Here is a 9,920-nt window from a genome sequence, read left to right on the forward strand (position 1 = left end):
AATGAGAGAAGTTATTATTTATTATGCGATCAATGTTGAGAGTGTCCACTAGTGAAAGTATGATCCCTAGGCCTTGTTTCCAATACGCAAACACCGTTTACTTATCGTTCCGTTGCATGTTTACTCGCTGCCATATTTTATTCAGATTGCTATTACCACTCATATACATCCATACTACTTGTATTTCACTATCTCTTCGTCGAACTAGTGCACCTATACATCTGACAAGTGTATTAGGTGTGTTGGGGACACAAGAGACTTCTTGTATCGTGATTGCAGGGTTGCTTGAGAGGGATATCTTTGACCTCTTCCTCCCCGAGTTCGATAAAACTTGGGTGATCCACTTAAGGGAAAACTTGCTGTTGTTCTACAAACCTCTGCTCTTGGAGGCCCAACACTGTCTACAAGAATAGAAGCACCCGTAGACATCACTCTTATTACCTCGCATCCCTCATGCTGAGTGCACATATCACTAACACTCAAAAAAAAATATGAAGAATTAAAAATTAAAGATACCCTAATGTTAAGTGTTGGTGCATCAGCAAACACCAATGCTTACTAGGTGATTGTATATCAATCTATCTTCGGCTAGACACAACACTGACAATCGCAACAATGATTTACGGTGCACTGGCAATTTGTTGTCTTAGGTGTACAACAACCACATTAGTTAGTGATTTTACGCCATATGCAATAATAGGACGGTGTTGATTTGAAATCGATCTTTGGAAGATGTTCTAGTGAAATGCCCATGTAGCCTTCTTTTCTTGCTGGAGCTAGTTAGTTAGATGTTGCTTTTGACCTTTTTGACATTACAAATTAAATCCATGATCTTGTAAAAATTGCATCTATGGGAGATTTGTTTCCAATCACATAGTATTTGCATGAGAACATTATTTGGAGAAGACCAAAGAAGCTAAAGGTTAAAAAAATTCCTTAGTGCCATGCCTAGAGATCAATTGTTCCATGTTTCTGTGATCGGTGATGAAAAATTAGTAAGAAACCCCACGACAGATGAGTGATTTATAGTATGGATAAAGATAACTTTTTCGCTCTTAATACCTCTCATCCCTCATTCTAAGTGCACATATCACTAACACTCAACAAAAATATGAAGAACTAAAAATTAAAGATACCCTAATGTTAATTGTTGGTGCATCAACAAACACCAATGCTGACTAGGTGATTATACATCAATCTACCTCCGGCTAGGCACAACACGTGACAATCGTGTGCAATGGCAATTTGTTGTCTTAGGTGTACAACAACCACATTAGTTAGTGATTTTACAATCTTCGTAAGATGTTTTAGTGAAATGCTCATGCAACCTTCTTTTCTTGCTGGAGCTAGCTAGATGTTGCTTTGTCCTTTTTGACATTACAAATTAAATACATGATCTTGTAGAAATTGCATCTATGGGAGATTTGTTTTCCAGTGACATAGTATTTGCATGAGAACATAATTTTGAGAAGACCAAAGAAGCAAAAGGTAAAAACAAGACAAACTGTGGCTGCTGGGATTCGAGCCCAGGTCTCCACGGCCACAACGTGGAATTCTCACCACTAAACTACAGCCACTTTGTTGTGTAGTCTCAAATCTTAAGCTATTTCATATACACTTTCTCGCAACACCTATACATGCACAGCTACAAGTTACGCTTGTGGGAACTGGGAACACGGGAAATTCCTCATCAACCTTGGGTAGGCGTGTTAGCAGGTAAAGAAAACATTCCGCTGGGACAGACACAAAGAGGCACCACCATCGCAAAGCGTCCGTCTGCACTCTTCACCATCAGCAACAACAATGTACATACTAGCTCACTACTCTTTTTTCTTTTTTCTATTATCTTTCTCGATTGTTTTTACAGGATGTTCATACAAGGATTCGTACAAGGAACTTACTATAAATAGACTCAGAACAGCTACCTATACAGTGCCATCATACTGTTGCTGACAACCACAAGATCGCGAACCACTCAATTTCAAAGTTCGGCAGAGACATTATGGTGGATCTTGCTTTAGACACACAAGCCACAATAACTCTCTACTCTCTACTCTGTTTATGACATAGCCTGGTCGCCAGGACAGAATCACAGAATCTTATAACCCCGGCGTGCATGTTGACTATAACCTGAGAAGCAAAGAAAAAAATGGAAACTTAAGAGTGTTACCCACAGCAGCCAATTTCTCCTTCCTCCACGTCGACAACCATGGAGGGTGCTATGCTGTCATCCATTTCATGCTCGACCTCTTCTTCCAGATCTTTCTTCATAAAAAGGCCAAGCCTCTCCAGCGGGCTTCCCAGGTCAGGTGGAAGATCAATCCCATCAACAAAATCCACAATTAATTTGCCAGGGGGGTTCAGCTCCCACTTTTTGGTCATCTTTTCCAGTTCCTTTAGGAAGTCACTGTTGTCAATATCAATAGTCTTCTTCATCTACATAAAAAAAGGAGCGATTGAATAGGCACTGTGTAACATCAAGCTTAGAAACTCGCTGCTCAGAAGATGACAAGCAGCCAGTACCATGTGTAGTGCCAGGCGTGCTGCCTCTCTTTCCTGCTCCCTCTTTATCCTCGTTTCTTCGTCTAACTTGAACTGTGCAGCGGCTTCAGCTGCCTTAACCTGGGCCTCAATCCTTTCTTTCTCTGCAGCACAGGAAACATTTGGAAGAAGACACGATTGAAGGTCAGCATTCACAGCAATGGCATAACTCAATGTCAATGTGGCACTAAAAGGTCCTAGAGTTTCCATCTCAATTTACAAAAACGGAATGTATGCTACCCACAATCAAAATATAATGATCCTAGTACTCACAACCACATAAAATCTACATTTTCGAGTGAATGCTAAAGTACAAGCACGGACAACTAAGGGCCACTTCTTTTGGGCTTCTAGCCCAGCTTCTAGGTTCCATGCAGCTGAAGCCCAAAAGAAGGGGACAGTTTCTGAACAGCTTCTCTCCACCGCGAAGCCGCGATCCCGTGTATAGCCAGAAACTGCCCTCGACCTGTTTCCCGAGCTTCTCCAGTTGAAAACCGAACCAGTGTAGCTGTATGCCCTTTTGTTCATTTCTATTTACACCAGAATGCCCTTCCACCGTCGTGGCCAATCCCGCATCTGGTTCGTGATTTCCTGTTCTCTTTTTCCTGTTCGTCAAACCAGCGTGGTGGCTTGGGAGCCCTATCATTAGGTGATTCCTCCCCACTACCAGCCGCATTCTCTATTTCTGGCTCGCCCTCAAGTTCTCCGCCGCCTTCTGGATCCATACGTGTCTCCCGCCGGTCGAATCCTGCCTTCCACCCGCCCCTGGTGATCTCCGCCGCCTGGAGGTTCTGCCGGATCTACATCATCTGCCCTCGTACCTGTCGGTCTAGGCGCTTGTAATAGCTCGTGTCTCCGATAGCCAGCATGTGAAAGATCTAAAGCACCATGTCCATGTCTAATGTCTTCGGTGGCTGGAGGCTCGCGTGTGTGCCGATGGTGGTCTGCTGTCGGTGGATTTGTTTTTGCAACACACGCAACGGGATGTCTTGCTGCTGTTGTTGCCTTCTCTGAATATTCTCTTCCTCTTCTGTATTTCTTGCCCTTTCCTATCTAGCTCAATCTATTTTTTTTGTGTGCATCTTACTTGAATGTGCCATCGTCTCTTATGCAACATGCATGTACTGAATAATAGTACCACGCCAAGTTTTTATTATCATCTAACTATTTTTATTCATTTCTAGCTCTGGCATACACATGGTATAATCTCTTTCACACATCAAATAAAGGGGTGTTAGTGACATTTCACAACTCAACGTAGCAAATAAGCCAAAATTATAGAAGCCCAAAAGAATAGAAGAAGACAGTTTCTAGGAGCTTCTTTCCACCACAGTTTCTTCCCACAGTTTTTCATAAGCCGGCTTATGCATAAGCACAAGCCCAAAAGAAGTGGCCCTAATCCATCTCCTTAACACATCAACAAACAACAGGCACCCTTCCAATGACTATCTCCCAGCTTCAAATAACTATCACCGGATGTTGTAACTTCTTCCTCCTCTGATCACTTACAAGAAACAGGTCGTCCTTTCATAGAAACTACAAACTGGCTGCCTAACAGACCGAGACACAACTGTCTACAGCTAATTGATAATTAATGTCAATGCATAGCTATATTTTGTTTACCAACCAGTATGTCTTCATTTTGTTACCGGCATCAGATAAAGATAAAGATCAAACCAAGGACAGGCCTAGTCCCTATAAGTCAAGCAATTTCTTTTGAACTGCATTATTCCTTTTTCAACAACTGTTCTGTTGAATATCGCAAATAATGCCCATTTTAGAAGTAGAAAAATTTCATGGCATATAACTTATTTCCATAGCACACAAAGGACAGTTCCTAGCTAGCTCCCAACTGTAAAAATTAAATAAAAAATGAGCTCAAATACCAGGTGGCAACATACAAACTACATATCTACCATACCAGTATGCAAGACTATATACTGAATATTTCCTGACACTTCTCCAACACCAACCAGACCCATTTGAACAACGGAAATTATCGAAGCTTGAGAATTCAGATAAGTGTAGCTTATCTTGGGTACGAGAGAGTTCAGTGCACATATATGATACTTTGCCAACTCAGAAAACTGGCAGACAAGAAAACATACCAGCCTATACGTAATAACCCATTAGAAGTTCAGGACTAATTATTACCTTGTTGCTGCCTTTTTTCCAGCCTCTCCTTTTCCATCTGTAATTTTGCAGGGTCTATTTGCTGCCCATAGGAGATCAAAACAGCATGTGCGTGAGTGCAGAGAAAGACTTGCATACTGCAAGTGAGAAGCATAATTGCAATGTACAAAGTTTCACGTGTATTTAGAAACATTACATGGTCCAGAAGTGCCTTCTGCTGTGCCTTCACGATTGTTCCAGCAAAACGCCGCTTAAGGATTGCTGCACGAAGGGCTTTGGTTGGTGACAAAGGTTCATCATGTATATAATTTCCATCTCCTGAATTCACATCACAAAAGCAGCACATTAGCACCATTATATGGAAACAAGAATTTTCTAAGTTACTAACTTTTACGTTATCATGACAAGTAAGGAATTAAACAGTAACCAGATGAAACAACATATGATAAAAAGAGAACAAGCCGAAAGAACCTTGCCCGTATGAAGGAAGAGGCGAAGTTGAAGTATCGCTGCAAGATCGAGACTCATTTCCTAAGATAGCAAATATGTGCATTAGCAAAGATAGAGAGCATTGAGTAAAATTATGTGGAATTATTGAACATACCAATCGACCGAGAGCTGTGCTCACTTGACTGCACCTTCGTTATCTTAGCGCTATCCTGAAGATAGAATACATGGCTTAGGAGAGGCAACTGGGAATTTGCTTCATTAATAATGTGCTATAAGACTAAGATAGAAATGCATCAAATAAAAATAAGGGAACTAATTGCCAATACCTTGGTGCAAGGGATAGAATGATTTAAAGAGGCCACTCTGCTAGCAGCTGCTTGCAAAGATGTATCTAAATTGAAAATGAATAAAAAAAACATCAATAATCATGGCAGAAAAGTGTAATAAAGAAAAGTTAATGGTGCAAAATGAAAAGTAATCACACCATTAACACCTTTGGACAAGGTCTGCCCCGAGCTCCGTACAGAAAACTTAATTTTTAGCTGCACACACAACATTAAATTAAAATTATATTGCTGTTAGAAGGACAAAAATAACACATCATCAAGTGAATGAAGGTCCCATGTGATCTTACTTTGGAGGATATTGCATCTGTCAATGTCTTCTTTGCAACTGAATTCGAGCATGAGACCAGCCCTCTAGAAACTACTGGCTTTGAATTGACAGCAGTACGAGCCTTAATTACCTTCATCTGCAGCTGCTCTGACGCCAGATTTCTGTCTCTCCATTTTTTTTCATATAATTTCCATTCTGAATCGAACATTATATTCAGTTGTTCAGCTACTGTGTGAACCTGATTTCCGGGAGGATTATACTTCATTGCATTTGAAAATGTTAACCTCACATCTGCTGCAAACTCATCAGTGCCAAAATAGCTCTTGTTTGTGAGTTTCTTCTTAACAGTGCCCAAGTCCATTGGATTACGGATAACATCAAAGTAATCAGGAATCCCAAATAGGACTGGATCAACCGGTTGATGAAAAAGCCAACCACCTGGGTGATCCATGAGCTTCCCCAGAATAGTTCTACACACCCTTGTCTTGCTAGTGTTCATGCTTTTAACCTTGTTGTTAGAGGATGGCTGATGCTCACACAAAGAAATTGACGTCACCATAGATTTTTTAGACGGTTTACTTCTCTCAACCTCTGAATCTGTACCAGAATCTTCCGACCCACTGCTTATGTAAACTGACCTCCTCCTCTTACAGGCTTGTGAGGTCATTGTGTCTGGTTACAATTCTTACGTCCTGGTCTCAACAAATGACCAATAATTTCAAACTTGGTGATTCCTTCTCTGCTAGGCACACATGACATAGCACGTCTTCTCCGTCAGGTCTGGAAACATAATATTTGGTCAGAATCAACTGCTTAAGATGCCCAAACAAACAATTGGAATTGATTATGCACTATCCATTTTGAGGATAAAATGTTTATTTAACTTAACGAAACTCATGGTAGTATTGGTCAAATAAAATCTATGAAATAAGAGTACTAACTGCTCAAACAGACAATCAATAAATTTGGAAAGAGGATAGTAAGAAGTCAGCAGGAAACATGGAGTTAATTGCCTCCGTAATCTGCTCAAGCTGGAAAGTGGAAACAAGACAGAAGATAGCCAATCCTAGTAAATAGATATGTAACATGCTGGAGGTGTATCCTATGTGCACTTTTTATCACAAAAAAAAGCAAATCAGGGTATATACCTCAAGTATTCTTACTTGCATGCTTCATTCAAACAGCTAGTTGATATTTTCAAGATAATTAGCATAATGCATGTGAGTTGCTACGAAGCCAGTAGAAATAAAAAAGAAGGTTGGGCCACCAGCTTCCAAGATCGTCGAAAGACGTTGGTATCCTACAACTGCTGCTCACTTCCAGCAACAAAAGAGAGCAAAACAACGAGAAGTTATAGGCGGCGAGAAGTTGGAGCATCTGAAGCTACCATGGAAGGGCCATCGTAAGATTTTAAAATTTGAAACACACAAAGATGGGCATCAGGGACGAGGACCGCGATCATGCAGGAGGACGAGATCTTTGTCATGTTAGAGTAAATAGTGCTGTTTGCTCCTTTATGCTACAATACAAAACTGAGAGTTGGTTGGGCGAAGAAATCTAAAACCTAGAGTTGGAATCTGGATCCTACGCTTGTTTTTCTTTTACAAGAGTGTTGGTCCCCAACGTCAGTTAAATTGCATTTGTTTATTTCTGGCTTCTGCAAGGTTGTTGGTTTCAGGTGGAGTAATTGTGGAGGAGTGAACTCACCACCAAGCTCCAAACTTTATAACTAGGAAGAAAAGATGTTATGAGCAGATAAGCATCAATTATTTCCAAGCAATAAAAATTATAAATACAACTTTCCCAAAAAAGGCAACTCCACATTCCATCCTGGTATATTTCCTTTTTATCCATTTTGTTCATATGGGGCAGGTACAAGACCAAGTTTTCAACATGTGGGACAGGGATTGCACAAAGCGTAAATATAATCAGAAGTTAATAAGAAAATGCCCAAGCCCCAAAGTATTCTTGTTGTGTTATTATTGATTAAACTGAGCAAACTATGGCAACTTTTTTTTTCTGAACTAACAAAACAAATGGTACTGATTCAATATTTCCAATTTATTGGCACAAATATCACCTAAGTGTCAACAAAAAACGTCATAGTAGCTACGTAACATACTGAATTTTGAGCTGGCCACTCAACATTGCTACTTAATTGTGAAGTTACTGGGATCAATCTGTACTAATGCTTACAACAGTGTTTAACAACTATGAACTATTTTAGCTCTAGTGACAGAAATAACAAACAGGAAAAAGGACTGAGGCATGTCTTTGGCATGCTTCAAACTAAGTTGTAAGCAAAATATTTTTCAATATTTCAGCATAAATTTAAGTCCTACTTGAAAGTTGAAACAACACAGATAAATACTTGACAAAATAACAGTAATACAGCTAGAGGATGTGTGGTTGAGACAAGTTGTACAGCTACGGACACGTGAACGATAGACGGATCTAGCAAGATAGCCAGCACAGATACCATGTGCCGTTGCCTCATACAAGGGCTGCAGCTTGTAAGGCTGTAAATAGGATTAAGTGTCGCACGACTTGTCTAGAGGCCGCAACCTGACTGTCGATAAGCTGGAGCGGTGGCACGACAAGTTAAACTTGTCGATCGACAAGTTGACAAGTCAACGACTAATCACGACTTAATCCTTGATTACGGTACCTGAGCGACAAGTTGGGACACGTAACCCTTGGCTGTAATGAAGCTTGCCAGTATCAGAGAGGTTGGGTAGCGTCGTTCTCCTGTCTACGGTATCAGATTGTAGGCTTTCGATTTGCGTACAGTTCGCCTACCTAGTATAAGAAATGGAAAACACGTAGCGCATGTTCCTGCAGCGCGGCCAGCTGTGCAGGGTCCGATTCGCTACGATGGCGACATCTATATATCTCCGTGTGCCGATGCCAGGTGAATGTGGCTGATGGCGCATGAGTCACGCAATATGACAGCCCTAAGAAAGCTACTAAGTACCTTAAACGGAATAATACCAAATGAAATTACGCCTATGCAGACGCCGGATTGGCCTCTGAGACATGTGCCAGACACGATTGTTCCTTAACCCGACCATGCAAGATCCGATTTTTTTTCCAGGGCAGACACCACGGCCAATTACGCAATCCCTAGCCGGCGGAGCGACCAGGTTGTTTCGAGGACCTAGCTAGAATCGTAGATCGGAGCCGTATGCGGAGGGCGACAGAGAGAGAAGAACCAACCTGAGTGCCCCGCCGGCGGCGCGGAGGGCGGGCGGGAGCCCCCGGGAAGGTCCCTCGCCCCGCGGAGGAGAGGCCGCAAAGGGAGGGCGGCGCGGAGGGTGGGGGGCGCCGCGCGACGCGGGTGCTTCCTCCTCGACGGCGACGCCGGCCGGGCAGGGAGGGAGGGCTAGGGTTTGGGATGGGGAGCGGGCGGGCGGGCGACCTTGGGAGCTGCGAGGCGAGGGCGAGAGGGGAAAGGGGGAGGAGGAGGGGGGGGTACGTGGCAGCGATTTGACGGTTGTGCCCCCTCGATGGCAGTGCACAGCACGGACGGGCCGATAGGGAAAGGCGGAGCGATGGTGCGTGCGTGTGGCTGATGTGATGCTGATGGAGCAGCTGGCTTCGCCGTGCACGGGCTGAAAACCTGAGGCGGTTTGAGCTGCTTCTCTGCCGCGTTCGGCCGGTACTCCCTCCATTCACAGTCACCGTCGTGGCCAACCTCGAAAAAAAACAGTTACGGCGACATTTTAGAGCATTTACTGTCGTGTCCTCCAAAGCATCCTCCAAATCGCGCCGGACTGAGCATTTGGGCGACGTGTTTTTGTTCGTGCCGCGTTTGGAGGATATCGCGTCCACCAAACGCCGCCCCTAAATATTTTTTAAAAGCTTTTTTAACACACAACCATTTATCAAATATAGCATAGGAATAAATATGTTTGCGGAGATTGTTTCCAAATTAAAATACAATAATAAACAATAAAACAACTAAACAAATATAATAAATGGGGCTAGATCAAGGTGCCGCGGCATTTCCTTTGATCCTCCATAAATGCTCAACGAGATCAGGTTGAAGTTAATCATGAACATTGCTATCACGGATCTCTGCGTGCATGGCGAGGAAAATCAGCAAAATCTGCAGGCAACTCATGAGCAACCTCCGCAAGAGGGCCCTCACACTCATAGGGACCAACATGTGTCCTGGCATG

The 9,920-nt window shown here is 42.6% G+C and overlaps 1 protein-coding gene and 1 non-coding gene across 3 annotated transcripts; both read right to left on the reverse strand.

Annotated features, from left to right (window-relative positions):
- Window positions 1-1,505: 1,505 nt before the first annotated feature.
- Window positions 1,506-1,577, reverse strand: TRNAH-GUG. The gene has a single exon. It is a non-coding gene; the product is annotated as a tRNA-His (tRNA).
- Window positions 1,578-1,791: 214 nt separating this feature from the next.
- Window positions 1,792-9,009, reverse strand: LOC124707982 (transcription factor GTE9-like). 2 transcript variants are annotated; one of them, XM_047239671.1, is made up of 10 exons: window positions 8,956-9,009; window positions 5,759-6,519; window positions 5,609-5,666; window positions 5,451-5,515; window positions 5,279-5,333; window positions 5,146-5,205; window positions 4,871-4,992; window positions 4,696-4,756; window positions 2,524-2,645; window positions 1,792-2,436 (listed from the first exon to the last, which is right to left on the reverse strand). In XM_047239671.1, the coding sequence occupies exons 2-10, from the start codon at window positions 6,404-6,406 to the stop codon at window positions 2,167-2,169; spliced, it is 1,461 nt and encodes a 486-aa protein (XP_047095627.1). In that variant the 5' UTR covers window positions 6,407-6,519; window positions 8,956-9,009; the 3' UTR covers window positions 1,792-2,166. The 2 variants fall into 2 exon arrangements, with proteins under 2 accessions (XP_047095627.1, XP_047095628.1); XM_047239672.1 differs by lacking the exon at window positions 8,956-9,009 and having other exon boundaries at window positions 5,618-5,666; window positions 5,759-7,570.
- Window positions 9,010-9,920: the final 911 nt, after the last annotated feature.

The sequence above is a fragment of the Lolium rigidum genome, chromosome 4, assembly GCF_022539505.1.
Source record: "Lolium rigidum isolate FL_2022 chromosome 4, APGP_CSIRO_Lrig_0.1, whole genome shotgun sequence".
Taxonomy (NCBI): Eukaryota; Viridiplantae; Streptophyta; class Magnoliopsida; order Poales; family Poaceae; genus Lolium; species Lolium rigidum.

Bases quoted from the DNA above. Each gene is read 5' to 3' on its own strand.
- LOC124707982 (XM_047239671.1), bottom strand. From the start codon at position 6,406: ATGACCTCACAAGCCTGTAAGAGGAGGAGGTCAGTTTACATAAGCAGT. The intron at 5,334-5,450 runs GTATTGGCAATT...TTCTATCTTCAG, and splicing joins ATTCTATCCCTTGCACCAAG to GATAGCGCTAAGATAACGAA. The intron at 2,437-2,523 runs GTACTGGCTGCT...TTTTTTATGTAG, and splicing joins CACGCCTGGCACTACACATG to ATGAAGAAGACTATTGATAT.